Source organism: Hydractinia symbiolongicarpus, chromosome 3, assembly GCF_029227915.1.
Source record: "Hydractinia symbiolongicarpus strain clone_291-10 chromosome 3, HSymV2.1, whole genome shotgun sequence".
In the NCBI taxonomy this organism is placed as follows: domain Eukaryota; kingdom Metazoa; phylum Cnidaria; class Hydrozoa; order Anthoathecata; family Hydractiniidae; genus Hydractinia; species Hydractinia symbiolongicarpus.
In genome coordinates this window covers 11029605-11048268 of record NC_079877.1, presented here as the reverse complement: position 1 = coordinate 11048268, position 18664 = coordinate 11029605, and the positions used below count along the sequence as shown (strand labels likewise).

General features: G+C 32.5%; 2 protein-coding genes across 3 annotated transcripts; one reads left to right on the top strand and one right to left on the bottom strand.

Annotated features, from left to right (window-relative positions):
- Positions 1 to 4296: 4296 nt before the first annotated feature.
- Positions 4297 to 7295, bottom strand: LOC130635690 (clathrin heavy chain linker domain-containing protein 1-like). The gene is made up of 3 exons (XM_057445109.1): positions 7175 to 7295; positions 5974 to 6700; positions 4297 to 5474 (listed from the first exon to the last, which is right to left on the bottom strand). The coding sequence occupies exons 2-3, from the start codon at positions 6697 to 6699 to the stop codon at positions 4425 to 4427; spliced, it is 1776 nt and encodes a 591-aa protein (XP_057301092.1). The 5' UTR covers position 6700; positions 7175 to 7295; the 3' UTR covers positions 4297 to 4424.
- A 41-nt stretch (positions 7296 to 7336) lies between these two features.
- On the top strand, positions 7337 to 18238 carry LOC130635692 (uncharacterized). Of its 2 annotated transcripts, XM_057445111.1 has the most exons (11): positions 7337 to 7559; positions 10697 to 10780; positions 10858 to 11017; positions 12907 to 13064; positions 13247 to 13373; positions 13480 to 13538; positions 14248 to 14367; positions 16752 to 16838; positions 16938 to 16995; positions 17392 to 17478; positions 17900 to 18238. In XM_057445111.1, the coding sequence occupies exons 2-11, from the start codon at positions 10706 to 10708 to the stop codon at positions 17980 to 17982; spliced, it is 1014 nt and encodes a 337-aa protein (XP_057301094.1). In that variant the 5' UTR covers positions 7337 to 7559; positions 10697 to 10705; the 3' UTR covers positions 17983 to 18238. The 2 variants fall into 2 exon arrangements, with proteins under 2 accessions (XP_057301094.1, XP_057301095.1); XM_057445112.1 differs by lacking the exon at positions 14248 to 14367.
- Positions 18239 to 18664: the final 426 nt, after the last annotated feature.

The following is an 18664-nucleotide window of genomic DNA, read 5'->3' as shown; positions in this document are numbered from 1 at the left end:
GTTTGAGAGCTGAACTCTCCTCTGTATTGACTTATTTTTTTATATGGTCCTTCCATTGTCCTATTAAAGGACATGATATATGCAGATGTTGTAGGGTTTTTTTGGTTCCTCTATACTTTGAGCATTTTTATGCATGTAGTAGTGAAACACACACAAAACATACACAAAAAGACATTTTTATCTGGCTTTTTTGTTATTATTATTACCATACCATCTACAATGTTTAACATAGACCATCTATGACATTCAATGTAAGAACTATAAAGCCCAGATGTAGAACGTTTCTTGACCCGTATTTCAAATATAATGAAAAATTCAAATAAAATCCTAGTTTATACCCCATTCACACCTAAAGTTAAAACATGTTTTAATGTGGTTTTATAAAACCATGCTCACAATTGTCGAGATTGTTTTATTCGTGTTTTATCGACAACCATGTATAAACATAAACAAAAATGGCCGACCGCTGGTGTGCTCGTACAACACAAGAAAGTTGTTCACGACATTAGAAGATAAATGAAGCAAAATATCAATAATTAAATGTAGCTAAACTTATATTCGATGATGAATTTTACGCTGGTCGAATTATTATAGTGGTTATGCAAATCAGGAGCAGTAGCTAGCTACACATTCATATTAAAAAATTATTTTTAATATGCAAAGTAAACATGAGGCTGTATAAAGCTGAAGGCGAAGTTTTAAAAGTAAAAAGACGATATTTGTTGTGATTGGCTTGCAAACTTTCAGTTATATAAGTTTTCAAGAAACACTATTATGGTGTTGCTAACCTAGTTATCAGAGTTATAAACTTTATTCATGACTCTGACCAGAGAATATTTTTCACTCCTTTCAAATAGGTTTCAAGTCAGAATATTAAGCACACTAAATCTTTTTCTTTATCGTGGCAAATGTATTTTAAACTTTAGGTGTGAATGGTACTTGTAAAAACCAATTTTAATAAAACCAGTTTAATTTTAACGAGTTTTGTTAGGTGTGAATGGGGTGTACAAAAAGGTTGCCGTCTTCTTGCGATTATTCGTTATACACAACTCCATAAATTCCGAAAATTTTTGGGGAAAATTGTTTGATACATCACCAACGACAGGACTAAACTAAACAATCCCGTTGATTTCCACGTTCTGTATGTAATCTAATTGATAAAGGCCATTAGGACGACCACTAGGGCCATCATTGCAACTTCAGACGTTATATGAGCATTCCATTCCTCTTTATAGAATCGAGTCTTGTCGAATTAAATGCATAAAACAGTAACGAATGCCATCTAAGATAACTGGGAATCCATAGTTATTAAGTTGAGATTCTAATCAATCCATCGGTACGACCCTGTATGCTGAAACAAAAGGTTTTAGTTCATCATGGTCATCGATATCCCATACACCATTTGACCCACTCGCTACATATTTACAGCGATGCAATAATAATCTTTTTCTCAGTCCAACCTCTTCAGGATCCAAATGTTTCATAATCTGCCACGCATCTTTTCCTCTACAAAAATGTCTTTCTAATATCAGTGCCCTGTGAATTCTCCGGTATCATATGTTGGATCAACATCCAGACAGTACGTCATGAATAGCTTGTACCAGTCCCTATACCCTCCAATGAACGCATTTACATACCCTTTCTACAAAACCAGCGTTTTAAAGTGGACAGACTCATGTTATAATTATGATGAATTCGAAAAAACTCAAGAATTTCTGTGTACGTTAAACCATCTTCAAAATATTTGTAGATTGCAACGTCCATATCCGCCATTTTCGACAATAGAAATACGAATAAAAGATATTCCGAAAAACTGCTGGGGAAAAAAGTATTTGCCAAATAAAAAAAACTTGCGTAGCAAAATAAAAATTTTTCGTAACAAATAAAAAGATGTGCGTAACAAAACATAAAATGCGCGTAGCAAAATAAAAAGTGCGTAACAAAATTGAATGCGCGTAACAAAAAATAAAATGCGCGTAGCAAAATAAAAAGTGCGTAACAAAAAATAAAATGCGCGTAACAAAAAACAAAATGCGCGTAGCAAAATAAAAAGTTTTCGTAACAAACAAAAAAATGCACGTAGCAAAATAAAAAGTGCGTAACAAAAAAATAAGAACTGTACCAATTGACCCCTCGGATCCATCGCACTTATAATATAAAGGTGAAACGTATGTTGCATTTATCCGAAAGCACTTTAATAATAGCTGTAGCTAATCTCCCAATTTAAAACAACTTGATTTTTACCCCTTTCTCGGGTAGTTATTACAAGAAGATTCATTTCAGAGATAATAAAATTTAATTTTCGACATAAACCTTGATGTGATGCAAAACATGTTCTAAACTAATAATCCTTGTAAAAATTACAATGATATAAAAAAACTCAGGTATAAGATCAGTATAAGAAAATTTTCACTTATTCGAAATTTCAGTTACTCAAGGTAAAGATTATAAGAAACGGATTGAGATTATATAGTTACTTTTATTAGTTCTTAATAGTTAGTGCTAACTAGCAAATTATGAAGAGAATTAAAAAAATTGCTATATTGATAAATTGACAGAGCGCTTGCTGAAAAGCATTTTAAAAATAAAACACAGGAGTCCGGTGGTTTGTGAAATTAACAAACATTCTAGAAACGAAATTCTTGCCTTTAAAAATCCGAACTATTTATGGTACCATAACAAGATTAATTATTTTCGATTTTTGCCGTATTGTTAATAAACGAAAAAAAAAAAAAAAAATTCGTCATATTGCATTGCACTGCACAAGATAATCACTAGAATCAGAAATAAATATTAAATAAATAAAAAAATATGAACTATGATTCTAATACATAACTACATAACTTTCTGTCTGTTTGCCAAAGATGGCAGCTGGAGTAACGACGGGGAAATTCCCTGTGTACTTCCGACAGGTTTACGGCTAGTATGCTATATTTATATTTATAAAATTTACAGTTAGCATCGTTTACTTTGGGACTGACAAAAAGTCATGTGTCATTTTTTTTAGAGGATATTGGGTCGATACCCTTATCGAGTTAACTTTTGCGTGGATTAAATACTGTGAATTTCGCGAGTTTTGAAATGTTTGGAACGTAAAATCACCCATAGTCATACAAGATATTCACGGCACAAAAATCTAACATCATAGTATCTCTCAACTTCGTTCACAGGTCTATTAGGTTCTCAACTGCACTCTCTAACACATTAAAAACTGCTGGGGTCGAGATGAGTATTTTAAGCGGATACGCGATCCATTTTGTCGAATTCAATTTGTCGGATTCGAAGTTTGCGTTCAAAGAGAGAATACACGGTCCATTTGTCAAATTGACTAATTTAATCTTGTATCACATCCGTTTATTCCTGAATTGGTAGAATTTGAATTTCTTGCGAAGAGTGTGATAGGTTGCAATTCTTTCACGCAATTTTTAAAAAAAATGGATTGATTCTTTCATTTGGCAAAACCCTTGAAATCTCTAATTGGACAAATTGAATATTCTACAAAATGGATTTTTCGTTCATGTTGAAATATAGTGAGGTTTTTTCAGCGCAGCTTGGATCCTGGACAATATACGGAAATATTGTCACGAAATTAAATTCACTCAAAAATAATTTTTTTTTTGTCGTGAAAATCAAGTTGCACCATAATTAATTTGTATATGTAATCGCACGTTTACGAGTGCAATTAGAAAAAAATCGAACAGTATTTTTTTTTTTTGCTTTTAATTTTTCGAGTCCGTTAGAACGAGGATAAATTTAAAAAGCAAAAAAATACGAGTTCGAATATTTCCAATTGCACGAGTAAACGTTCGATTACGAGCTAATCACACAATGAACTATTATTGTAACAGTAGCACAGGATGTCAATTTCAATTTTTTGATTTTTTATTACCTGATAATTAGTTCGATTCATTATAAAGATATCTTTTTTTGACTTATCATAAAACGCGAGAAAATAAATACTTATGAGTATGAATCCAAAAGCAACAGTAATTATTTTAAACGACAAGTAAACGCGCTTTAGAAAATATATTTTTTTTCGATATCGAATGTTTTTATTTCTCCTGTTCAGATTTAATGAGCCTTGTTGTTTTATGACCTTTTTATTACCTTATGGTTTTATGGGCTTTTTTATTATAGTTCGAATTTATAGCATCATATATATTTTTTAAATTATCAGCGCTCCTTAAAGAGTGCAGTTAAGATTCTAGAGTGCAATTAAGAAATAATTGCACTCCGCAGAGTGCAAATACGATATAATTTGCACTGTAGAAGAAGCGCCAAACAAGAATCATCGGGTGATTAACAAAGGATAATCAAATATAAAAACAATACAGAGTAATTTGTAAGTAATAAATATAAAAAATATAAAAAAAAAAACATTAACATTGTTTTAATCAAACAAAATTCAAGACACATATAAAATATCATGAAATGTAATCTTTCAAGCAAAAAATCGTTGCATTTCCCAAACAAGTTCTTGTCACTAAGCAAGCATGAAGTTCTTCCACCAACCCATCAATACAACGAGTTTCGCATATATTTAAAACCTCCATCCATTTTTCATCATTCATCTCATCTCGGTATGTTTCTTCCAAAAGACAAGCCAACAAATCTTTCCCATTTAAACCTTCTTGGTAAACATGACTCAAAACTTCGACAATTTCTTCCAACATAAACTTCTTCAATAACACACTGATTGTGACAGGTAACGTGATGTAAATGTTCATATTTTTTTCATTAGGTTTTGATAAAAGATAAAACATGCTAACACTTGGATGATTCGAGAATAATTCCACACAATCACTGGAGGTGTATTTCAGTTCGTGAATACAATTTAAGACAGCGGAAAAATTTCTCAGCTTCAAGTGACAAAAAACAACTTTTCTTTCTGTTTTCAATTTAACATAGATATTCAATGCAAGCAAAACTAGACCACAACTACATTTTTCAGTGCATTTGCAACTTTGAAACAAAATATCGCCGAGAGGAGACGATATAGTTAAATTTTTGCTGCACATCCAATGTCTCACTAATCTATTATTTCGTGTATTTAAAGCACATTTGATGAATTCAAGGGAAAGTTTTGCTGATAAAATATCCTTATGATGACTTGTTCCCATCACAGCTTTACAAAACAAGATAGCTGGAGAATCACAAACTTCATCTTTTAATTTAACATTTTTAAATTTTAAGAAGGTGGTATAAGTTCTGAACATGCCATTTGGTGAATTCGCAGCCAGTTGTGCTGCGCGAGCATAATCTTTATTTTGAAAGAAGAAATTTAATTGATCTTCATACTTTACAAGATCACGAGTGTAATTTTGATCATTGGGTTCATCACTATCAAAAAGTCCTTCTTTGATCGGATCAAGAAAAGCATCCTGTGTTCTCCCGCCGAAATCTTTGATCATATCGGAGACAACATTCGCGATGTGTGTGCTTTTTGAACACGAATCAGGAATTTTTCCTAAAACCTGTGGTCAAAAAAGATAATAAAGTAGAATACTAGCTAGATAGATAGATGTAAAAAATTTATAAAAATGTCAACAAAATAAAACATGAGAAACTACCTTAACGGGATTTGTTTTTTTCGCAAAATAAAATCAGCACAAATATGCGTTTGGTGATCCAGGAAATTAAACCTTATATTGCATTACATCTTATATTACAGTACAGTTGTCTAAACAAAATCAAACAACAAGTACAGTTTATTTTATTTATTTTTTATTTTTGAAGTATGATGTAGAAAATCAAGCAAAACACGTCAATGTTGATGGCTTCCATATTTACTCTCTGAATTAAAAAAAAACAAAATGATAGCCCATAAAATTAAATCAACGCAAAAATATTCGCTTGCAGTACTGTATAAGTTAGAGTGAAGCAGCAGTTTTGTTACAATTACCCTTTTTTTTAGTTTATTGTGTTAAGGGTTTCACGGGTAGTCACAATATATAGACATAAAAATATCCTGACCTTTAGTAATTCCTTTACAATTTCAATTTTTTCCTTTAGTTCCACATTTCTTTCTTTTGCCTTCTCCTGGTCTTCTTCCTTTTGTAGCAAAACTTTCTTCCGTTGCAAAAATTTATCCTCTAATACTCCATAATTTTCCAGAGAAAAACAAAAAGCTAATTTTTGTTTTTCTAAATCTTCTGAAAGATCTCTTAATTTCTCGACATCTAACAAATCCATATCATTAACTTTCTTCACCTTTGAGACAATTTTAAATGGTATTAATTTCTCTTTAGTTGTTGGTACGCTTTTGAGAGATTTTTTCTCAGCTTGTTCTTCTTCTTCCTCAATTTCCATATTGCGTAACTCATTTTTTAGAATTTTATTTTCCTTTTGTATCAAAATAAGTTTAGTTTCTAGCTCCAGCTTTCGTCTTCTAAGGTTTGCAGCAGTTGAAGAACCACTAATACCATACTTTTCATTCGTTTTGTGAATATTGGGTCGAAAATTTTCCACAGCAGACTCTAGTACTTTTATAAAGCTGCCATACTGCAAATCAATATCAGAAAAAATACTTGAACCTGAAAATTGTTGAAATTTGTACTTAGATTGTTGGTAGACTTCCTTCTTTGTGCTTTTAATCAACTGCTTAGTGACAAAGCTTAGTCTTTTTTTTCTTTTAAACTGTTCTTTTTCCTGGAAAGGATTTTGATTGGCAGATATGGGAGGCAACTTGGCTTGATGCATTCTAAAATAAATGGAACTTGTTTTTAAAAACAAGGGAATATGCAATGGCAAATATATAGGACTAGGTATATATAGGACTTACATCTTTGGCGTAAATTTAGCTCATACTTAACCAGATAACTGTTGTTTACACTAACATAGTTGACCAAGCTCCTACAGTTCACCTTTTGATTTAGTCAAAAGTCAATTTTTTTTCATATCTCCTTCCATGTCAGGTATATTTTTTTGTATATAATATCTGATATAAAAAGAGGATAAAAGTTGTTATCAATGGTGTGATTTTCTACTTTACCACTTGTTGTTGTATATGAGATACTCACTGACAAACCATGTATATGCTTGCCTCAAATATGTAGCTAGTGCCAAAAATGTAAAGTGCGGAAGAGAAGTGTCAAAACATAGTTAGAAAACATGTCTGTGAAAAGACAAAAGAGAAATGTTTGGATTATGGAAATATTAACAAAAAAATATTTACATTTGCCTATCCAAAATTATTCTGCAGGCTATGGTAGGCAAATGCACATTGACTGACTTGTAAAAAGGAAAGTGTCCACCATTTTGAACTTTCGAATGTTTACATTTTAAATATCGCGGCTCGGTCATTCAATTAACAACAGGCTGCTCTTTTATATTTTAGCACATGGGACATCGAGATTTTGGGTTCTGTGAAACGCTTAAAGATTCATTGCCGGCAGACAAATTTGCACTTTCTTGGAAATTTTTTCGTGCACCATTGTCCATCGCATCACGAGTGGTGTGCGTCCTCACTTTTCCCAAGTGAACACTGAAAGAGGAAGACAGATGACCCATAATGTGGCGACAATAGTTAGAGCTAGCTATATTTAGTTAAATTGATAAAGGTAATAGCAACTTATTTAACTGACGTCGTGCGAAAGAGGATATAATTGTTTTGTACGCAGTCTAAGGTATGGGTGTTTGAGTGGCCGACAACACACTATCAGTCAAGGTTAATACCTAATTAGACGAGTAATTCAGTTAGGCAACTTGTTGTAGCTTAATTAGGCGACCTTCAATCTAACTAGGTGAACCAAAACTAACTGTTGTAAATACGTTGAAATCATTGCGTTTCACACTACATATTTTATGTAAATAAAATATGTTTACTTTGCACCAAATTTTGATTATTTATCGTTTTATTTGCATTGCACATTAGCAAGGAGTTTGGTAAATGTTATAGTTGTAAGTTGGTGAGGTGTGAGTTGGTGAGCTGTTGAGTTGCAAAGATTTCCGAATCCTGACATCCTGAAAAATATGCGTATGCTTGTTCTGCCCAATATTGGAATGCACCCTGTCTTAAGACTGGCCAGGCCAATCTTCCGACAGTGACTAATGGGTGGCCAGTCTTAAGACTGGACTGCCCAATCTATGGACTTACATGCCCAATCTTAGAACAATTGTGGAAAACAAGCAGAACAATAAAATTTTTAGACTCTTTATCTTAAAAGGAACTCTAAATTGAAACTTATCTTGGAAAATCAAAGGCCAAAAATTTATATATACTATGTTTTATACATGTGTTTAAAAAAATTGAAACTACTCAACCATATTTAGCGTGCTAGCTAGCTAGCTGGCTACCAGCTCACTAGCTGGCTAAACATCTCATCCAATGAAATTAACAGCTAGCTAACTAATAATGTGGTTGAATAAGATTTTTCCGATTCTTCATAAATATATATAAACATTTTATTTTTAAAATTTAGCCACAACAAGCTGTATATAAATGCTATATGTGTAACACCTGCTCTACCACTACCTAGCTACAGTACTGGAAAAAGGTTGTTTAACATATCGAGCGCGCAACGTGCGTTATATTATAAGAAAATTTTTAACTTTCGTATTTATTAAAGTAATTCTAGCGCATTACTTTTTCAACGTATTTTTTTTTCAAACGCTACTTTTCGTTCTTAAACTTTGAAAATGCGATCTCTAACGAAGCTTTTTTTGTCGCCGCTTTTCGTTCTTAAACTTTCAAAAAGGGATTTAAAAAAACTTTTCTATTGCCGTTCTTCGTTCTTAAATTTTTAAAATGCGATCTATTGAAGCTTTTCTCTTGCCGTTCTTTATTCTTAAACTTTTAAAACGCGATCTAAGAAAGCATTTCTATCGCTGCTTTGCGTTTATAAACTTTTAAAATGCAATCTTAAAAAACATTTCTATTGCTGCTTTTCGTTTATAAACTTTTAAATGCGATCTTAAAAAACATTTCTATTGCTGCTTTTCGTTTATAAACTTTTAAAATGTGATCTTAAAAAACATTTCTATCGCCGCATTTTGTTTATAAACATTTTAACTTTGATCTAAAAAAGCATTTCTATCGCTGCATTTCGTTCTTAAGCTTTTAAAATGCGGTCTAAAAAAACTTTCTATCGCCGTTCTTTGTTCTTAAATTTTTAAAATGAGATCTAACGAAGCTTTTCTATCGCCGTTTTTAGTTCTTAAATTTTTAAAATGTGATCTAAAAAAGAAAGATTAACGCTAACTGTATACCCTAGATTGTTATGCATTAGTTAAATAAATATAACACAAAGGAAGTATAATTATATTTAATTATATTTCATTGTTGAATACACTCTTATTTTTAAAATAGTTCTATTATGAAAAACTGTTAATTGCCTCAATAGCTTCGAGAATGACATCGAGACGGATGCATCGCAAAGCCCTCTCGATACAATTTGAAAGTAGAAGCGCGATGTTAAACAACCTTTTTCCAGTACTGTAGCTACAATTTTTACTCTACTGTGTCCAAAAACTGGCCGGATCAATTCAACAGTACCCAAATATGATGTTTTAATATGCCTGAGAATGTTTGTTGGGTCTTGCAAACAACAGAGCTAGTGTGGCACATCCCTTCTTTAAAATCTAAAAGGTGGGCCTAACAGGGTCTTTGGCCCGGCCAGTTTAAGACTGGACAAATTTATGTCCAAAGATTGGGCTCCTTGTCGCTCTCCACAATAGAGTTTTAAATTTAAAGGGGTAACTATGTCATCATCACATTATATTTTCAGACATGATCAGTGAAAGGTGTTTAGTGACAATTATGTCAAAGCGACAAGTTCCAAAAAGTGGTGAAAAAGTCGCAAACAGTTGTACAAAATATAAAAAATTTTCTGTCTTTTTTTCCTCTCGTTAAAAATTTATGCAGTGTCTCCTTCAATTGAACAATAAATATGGCAGCCGAAAACATTGTGATTTTCAATGAAGATTAAAAAGTCGTTAAAACAGGATACAAGTCAAAAATCTTCATTAAATTATTGCATATCTTAGTATTGTCACCTAAGTAGGCGACGTGTAACCTAGTTAGGGTATATATTTCATTTTAACAAAAATGTGGAACAGATCGGGGCATGAATGACAATTTTGAAATCATGGTCACATAAACTATCCATTCTAAGCAAAGATTTTTTGTGTTGTGTGAAAAGCCATTAAAGATTGTATGTCTAAACTAGGTTACATATGGCAATTAGTCTACCATGAGTCGTCTAACTAGATATTTACCTGTGATTGACTATCCTATTGATTTTTTTTGCTAAGAGTTGTTTTAAGCCTGGTTTTCACTACTAACTAAAAATAGCCTATCTAATGTGTTGTCATACTTCATTTAAAACTGTCAAAACAGGCTCAGAAAAATCCAATACGTCACCATAGTTTGTTCTGAAGATAACAAAACAGGATTTTACAAAGTTGTAAATAGTGTTCTGTCTAGCTAGATTTGGAAATGCCCTGCAAATTAAAAACACTTTCCTGGCCTGTTTGTAAATGAAAAAAAAAACAAGCTATTTATTTATTTAAGCTGTATATGCCATATACACCTGCCACCTCTGGTGAATTCTTTTTTATGCCTTGATTTTTCAATTAGTTTGTATTGGTATTTTGAATTTGACTGAAATGTTGAAATGCTGAAATTTTGTAATTCCGCCAGCATGTTTATATAAAATATAACAGATTGTGTATACTTATTTTTTGGTTTTACTAAAAGATAAAAAACATGGACAGATCTGAAACAGAATCACCTGAGCTTCAACCCCGACAAAGAGTTGGGACAATTGGCAATTATGGCAGGGTATGTATATAATAGTTTAAATGTTTTTGTCATCCCCTTTAATTTAATACTAGCTATATATGCATATGTGTTTGTAGTTTCGATTGGTTGCTGATTTGGAGCCAATGGAAGTCACTTTTTTGCTGATTGCATTTGTTAGCATTGTTGGAGCTGCAATTATTACGATAGTTCGGATTAAAGAATCAGAAAATGGAGATTCAGATTTTACTTTTGCAGTGTTGCTGTTAGTAAATCTAAGTAAGTATTTTTATGTACACAATTGTTATATCTGTATAAATAAACTTTTTGTGTATCATTGCCCTTACTCATTTAAAAAATCATGTTAATTTTTACTACCTTCTAACCTATGGGAAAGTCAAGCAGCTATAGCAAATATTAATCAGAGGCAACTCTATAGACAGGTCATTTTTAGATTTTGAATGTTATGTTTTTATTGGACTTTCCATTTAATATTTGTTGTTTCAAAAGATTTTTTTTTATAAAATATAGTGAAAGTTGATCACTTTCAATTTATTGATTGTTAAAAAAACAATATATACTGTCACAAGATTTACCATGTACATAAAAAACAAATGATCTTTTTCCAGAATTTCCTCATAAACGATCACACAAAGATAATTTTTTCTCAGTTTTTTCACGCATGAAGCTTACGTTAAAAAAATATGGCATTGTTTAAGCTCTTCATACAACCTCATTTTCATGTTTTTAGAACAAAAATACATCAAGATTTAAGCTTTTATAGTTTAGATAGATATAGTTGTTTTTAAGCTGCAAAGGGTGTTTTGGTGATTTTAGAATAAAATATGAAGTTGTTTACACTCCAAACGATCGCAATTTGATGTAGTGAAAGGAACTTGGTATTATTATTTTTGAATAAAGATGTGGGATAATCACTGCATTTTTTTAAAATGCTGAGAAAAACCCTCTGTAGTTTCAAACTTAGGATGCTTAGCATTCTCTGTACTTACTTCTAAAATGACAAAAACATGTCCTTTCGAAATACGTCCTCCTAAAATGCCAAGTTCGCCGTATTTTTTTCTGAAATAAACAGACTCGACACTACAAATATAAAAATATCTCAGTATTTTGGTACAAAAATTTTTTATACCTAAATTACTATTTAGGTAAAAGTATCAAGAGCAGTTGGTGTAAAATGTCCATTTGTTTAAAAATATATTGAAGCTGTCATAATAAAGTAACGCTTACAAACAATAGCATGCATGTGTATGTGACAACAAAAGATTCAATTATATAATCGTTACGCGACATGGTGCAATAACAAAGAACGTCTAAAACACTGAAAGTAAAATTTATGTGCAGTGCAGCATATCTTTTTAAAATGTTAGGTTTCCATCTGCGAATTAGGTAAATTTGATTTGCGAACAAAAGGAAATGACTCGCAATTTGCGACTCCCAATCTGTTAATTTGAACGCTGTATCATCAAAACACTTGCGTACAAAGCTATATAAGATATTGCCACATTTCTTTATAAAAACGATATTGTACATGACTTAAATGGAACTATGTTTTTGCTTCCCTAACCCTGTCACGACATGTGAAGTTTACAATGGCAAAAATCACAATTGCTTTGTGTTTTTTCATTATTTTATGGTTATAATAACTCCATATCCATATCTAGGGATCATTGTGTCCCTTGGTAATTTAATGATTGGATTTGATAGAATGTGGTCTGGGTCAAAAAATACTAGTGCCATTTTTTTCAAAAAATAGGAGTGGCCACTGTGTGACATCATATATGTCAAAATTGCTTTTCATATTGCCCTTCACACAAAGGTTTTTGTTGATACGTATTGATAATTGGGTAAGAAAGTGTAGAGACTTGATGGTTCATACGGCAAAGCCCAGAGGCAGACCGAGAAAGACTTGGCAGGAGGTTATAAGGACAGACTTGATACAGAGGAAGTTGAGTTTAGATCTAACACAGTCTAGATCAGATTGGAAGAGGGTCATTAATATACCCCGTTTAACCCATGCTAGAATGGAAAACGGACGGTAAGCCGAGAATAATGATGATGATTGACCCCCTTTATACCTCATTCTTGCTGATGCCTACGTATAACCTAGTTCATAAAAGCTATATATTTCTCTTTTATTTTTTCTTCAGTATTCATCCTTTATTACACATTTCATGGAGTATTTTGTGAGCGTCCATTTGAGCTTTTGGCATCAGTTGCAGCAACTGTTGTGGTGTTATTGTACTGTGTTGTTGAGTATGCTATATGTGGGAAGAACAGTCACGGAAGTAACTGGGATCTGAAATTGGTGAGTTTTTTAAACTCTCTGAAAATCAGAATCAACTTTAATGTTTCACAAAGAAAGTTAGTGTTTTCATCCAGCTTATCCAGAATGCTTAATGACAAATTCTCTGTCCTAATTATTGTGTCCTATTGGATGCCTAGATGCTAAAATCGCAAAGTTGATGTTGACACAGTGTTTATTATTAGGGACGGCTAATCGTCATTTGCGTTCTTGGTCCAATCGATATTGTGTTGGGAAGTATAATTGCATCTCGATTCTATCAATCGAAAGGACTAATTTTTCGGACAGTGGGTGGTAATGCTGCATTGCAAAGTATGTATATACAAATAAAAATCACCTGAACTAACTTATATATACTTTATTTCTTTAACATCAAAGTTAAGAGTTTTACTGATCAGCATGTGCATTTTTATTTTAGACATGTGTCAAGTCATGTTCATATTTACAGCTTTCCTAAAGTTTGATTTTCAGCTTGTCGTAAGTATATTTCTTATTTTTTTAAATAATAAAAATAAAAAATATTAACATTCAATGTTGTCTTTGTATTTCTTAATGAGGAAAGATTTTTTTTGATGCCCAAAAAAGGTGTTTTGATGTCAAAAAGTAAAGGATGTTGTAGGCATTGCTTGGAATTTTAAATTAGTGAGATCGACTAATTGATTAAGTTTGCACTTTAATTTTGTGAAATTGTGAAATTTTGTGTAAGCTAAAGACAGGGACTAGAATAAATTTTGGCATTATTTTTTTTATTTATCTCATTATTAGAGAAGAACATCTGGTACACCCTTTATGAATATGGATGGATAGGTACATGTTAGAACCATATAGATAACCATTGCTGTAGTAATGCATGACCTTGTTGTCATAGAGTTCGCCTCGTAATCACAAGGGCCATGGTTTGGTTACCAGTGTGGGCATGTTTAGCAAGTGCCTTTACCACAGCCATGGGTCAACCCATGTCATGTGAGGGAAATTGGGTACGCAATGCTGGTGTATACTATTTGTATACATTCTGAACTAAGGACCCACAATAATCCAACACTAAAGTTGCTATATCCTGTATAAATATTTAGAATAATATGATGCATATATTAAACTTACCATGGTTCCAATATTGTTTAAGTAACAATATATTTGCTAGAGTAACAGCTGGCCACAATATTTTTAATGACGACTTCTTTTTTAGATAAGTTTGTTGATATTGATTTTGTCTGGTGGTTACAATCATACGGAGCTTGCAGAGAAACTTATTATTGGCATAGGAGTTCCACTCAGTTTTTTCTGGGTTGTCTTGGGCTTTGTAATGGTATGTGAAAGCTTGTCTCATTTAAAAACAAGATGATTTTATACGAGAGCTTGAAAAGTTATGAATCTTACCATTTTTACCATTTTGGTTTTTTGTTGTGTTTTCAAGATATAAAGGCTGAAATACACGATCCGTTTAAACGGAAGCTCGAAACCTGACAGATAACCTGTAGGGAAAACTTTGTGGAAGGTTTCTTGTTTACACGTAATCCGTTGTTTAAACATACAACGCATGGTACGAAAGTTTTTTCGAATTGTGGCTTGCAAAATGAAAAGATTATAATAGCGACTGTTTTAAAAAAAAGAAAGAAAAAAAGGAAAAGATCTATATGGGTAAAATTGTAGATAAAGGCCATAGAATTAAAATGGGGCCACTTTAATTCAAAGGTCTCGTTAATTCCTGCACCACTCTTTTTTTAACTTTTTATTTTGATTAACTCCTCCAAATAATAAGATCTTAACGAATTTATCTTCACCTTCACATCGTTCTCTAAAAGTAGAGAAAAGAGAGTTTTTAAAAAGAGATTTAGAAAGAGGGAATTTTCGTCGTCTTCTCTTGTATCAAAAAGACAAAATAACCTGGGGACAAGGGTGGTTCGCGCCATTTCTCGATAAAATCCTCTGTAAATTCAATAGATAATAATACAATAGATTTACAAAATTTCAATAGAGAAAAATCATCCGTTTAATCGAAAAAGATAAACACGTCCATCTTTTTGAAATAACGGATAGGTCAAATTTGGCAGGTCAAAATGTTTTTCGTTTTTTAAAAATACACGATCCGTTTTGACCTATGACTAAACCGTCAGGTTTAAAGCTTTTGTTTAAACGGATCGTGTATTTCAGCCTTAAGGGCTTAAATGTTTCACTAATTAGTTAAATCCAAAATCTCAAGTAAGATCTCTGTCCTTGATGTTCCTACAAGAGCAAGGTAAGTCTTGATGTAGAATAAATTGTAGATATTAAGTACCATCAATATGATATTCCTGATGATAAAGAAGTTGTCTTTGTCCTCATTGCTTATAAACATTTTTCCCATTAAAGCTCAAATTCCGTGTAAGTCACTAAAGTCAAAAATTATGTTACAAAATTATGTAGCCTCTTTAAGGACCGATCAAGATTTTTCAAAGAGATGCATAACTTTTCGAGCTCTTTCATATGAAATCAACTTGTTTCAAAGTAGGAAGTACGCATTAAACTTTTAGTTATTTTTTTTTGCTGTTTTATGAATATTTACTCCATTATTTCTTACACTCCCTTATCTGGGTTGGAATTAGGTGTTGTAACTACAACATATAACAAGTTATTGTTTAACGGTGTATAGACATAGCGGTTGATATATCCAATTTATGTTTTGAACAATTTATGTTTTAAAAGTGCAGCACAGGACACAAATAAGTAAACTATTGCCAGTGTAAATATATAGAAAAAGAATCGTTCTCAAACTTTGTTGATCATTAACAAATTAAGAAGAAGAGAAATGGTATATTTTTCAACTATGAGACATATAACTTCGCCTAGATGATCAAGTTCAAAAAATAGTGAAAACTTTATGTTTCTTGCTAATGTTCTAAATTTTGTATTATGTTATCGAAAAAGGGTAACCAACTTTTTTGTGCAAAATTGCTGCTACAATAGTATTTTAATTTCAATATATAGCCTCCTCCTTCGAAAGTCATACTCTGTTACTTCTTTCCAGTGAAAACCAGAGATGTAGTCCTAGAGCTTTTAAGGCTCCCATTAAGACTACAGTGATAGTATATTGCATTTTGCGTAACTGCAATAGCAGACAGAATTATGAAAGCGCCTACCAAAGTTCCTCTTTCCCAATTTAATGATATATGTGGTTGACTAAATGACGTCGTTTTGACCACACATGAATCAAACAAGTGAACAAGAAGGGGGATACTGGACACTATTTTTTATTAAGGGTCTGTAACACAGCCAAAAAATAGCAAGTAACATACAATTCAGGTAGAGGCCGAAATTTGTGCGCCTGTTTCAAACATTCTTGCCGTTAGATATCTATCATTATTCATATATTTGTTCAGTATTTTCTTTTGTAAATGTTGTAGAAAAGTTCGAATAACTAGACTTTCGCCTTATAGCAAACGTCGATTTTTTTTAATCATTTTAGAAAACTCAGGACTTTTACAACTGCTTGTCAAGCCTACGTACAATGTCTAAAACCAGCTGTTACACGTAATATTGCATTGTACATGCACTTGCACGAGTGCATGTGTTTTGCTATTAAGAATCTGCTACGTGTAACAGGCCCTTCAGCTTTCGTCTATTGTAGACAACGGGCTTAGCGGAATTGAACTTGTAACCAGCTACTAATTCCCTTTGTGGTTAACGAAGTGATTTTATCTTATTTGCTTCTAGGTCAGATATGAGCTGCTTAAACTAAGTACAGCGTTTTGGGTGATCAGTTTAACAGAGCCAGCTTACATCATTTATCTCTTCGTGCGGGTAAGTTAATTTAAATACAATGCAAGCCACAAATTTCAAACACAAAATGTGAAAAAACGTTACTTGTCACTGTCATTTGTTGAAACAAATTTTTTTTAGACTGGCAAGAACTTTGGTACTACAGATACCATCTTGCGTGTGTGTATTATTGGAGCTGGTAAGTACTCTATAACTGCTGTGGTAATTAGGATTGACTTATGGTTTGATACTTAGAAAAGGGACAACGAAATGCATGTGAATTTTTCATCAGACCTGTTAAAGGTTTCGCATCCAAATTTATCGGTTTATATTGATTAATAGTAATTTCGACATAATTTTTTCAATTTGGGTGCAATTGATAAGAAAAATTTCATGGGAAAAAAATTACTTTTTCTCAGTTTAAGCCTAGTTTATCCCTAATCAAAACTCAAATTTTAACAATCTTGACCTCCAGCATTCTTATAAACAATATACGTGCAATGCAAGGTATGAGTGCATAGTTGTATAAGGCTGAATAATGTGTATGTGACGGGCAAAACAGTCTACGTCTATTTTGTGGATTTTTTTTATGCAGGTGTGCTTGCGTTACTGATACGAGGTGCTGTTGTGTTTTTATCGTATTTTGTAACGAGAAATTTTAACAAAGGTTTAAAGGAAAAAGGTAAGATGCTGTAATTATCTATACACAAAAAATTGTTTTTCTCTTTCAAATGTCAGTTTGAATGGTTTTGTAGTGGGAACTTTGTGTTACTTATGGCTGAATCGAAATTTTAGCTATTGAGAGCCGAAGAAGCTTGAGGAGTGGTTAACACTCGGGGAGCTTTGGTCAGCAAAAATGTTTCGTGTTAAATTTTTGATTGTTAAAGATCAGTCTGATGAATTGAAATTTAGATTTAAAAAAAGTCTGGAATAGAGTGTGGAATAGTAAGGACAATTGTACTGAGTTTCTGTAAACACTCTAGGAATTTCAAAATGTTTAAGTCATTTAAGTATTCGCTTCATATGTTGCGACGAACATTCATACATGTTTACACGACTCTTTTATCACAGTGTCCGGTTACCGTATATAATGTTGTTTTTAGTTTATGGCGATGGAAGCAACGATACGCGAGCTCTGCCTTCCGAGCCGCCGAGAAATTACGATACCATATCACAACCCGAATAAATCGGAACAACCAAAATAAATCGGAAAAATCTGAATAAATCGGAACAACCAGAATGAATTGGAATCTTGCAAATAATCTCATGCAACATTAAAATAAATTGTACAGTCTTTAAATAATATCTAGGGTAGCTTATTTTTGTATTCACGTTCGCGTTCTTAACTACGTAATAGTAGAGTAAGATTAATTTACACGCAAATTTAATTTTGCGTACGACGATTTTTAATTTTTTTGTGTGAAATAAATTTCCGTCTTCTTCTCAACAAGTTTTTCCACGATAAGGTACGCGGAGGACACTGCAGTCCGCGAGTTCCACGAAAATAATTACGGCTAAAGTAATCTCTCTTGTAAACTTTTGTTAACACACAGTTGTTATGAACGCTAGTACTGGGACTTGACGAGAATCGTCATGGCAGAGGTTTTTCATCAGCATACAAATGATTCTATTAGGCGGGGATATGCTCATATTAAAGTTATGTTTTATAAATAACGAACTGAGGCAGAGAACATGTTTAACGTACGCCTCATTTGTCTTTTATTTTGCGCGTGCAAAATATTGTAAGCGTTGAACTTACAATACAACGGGCTTAAAAAGTGTTTTTATTTTTAAAGAAAACGTATCTCGTATACACCGATACGTAACGAAGAAAATTCCAATTAGTTTCAAGGTTCGTTTTTGGTATT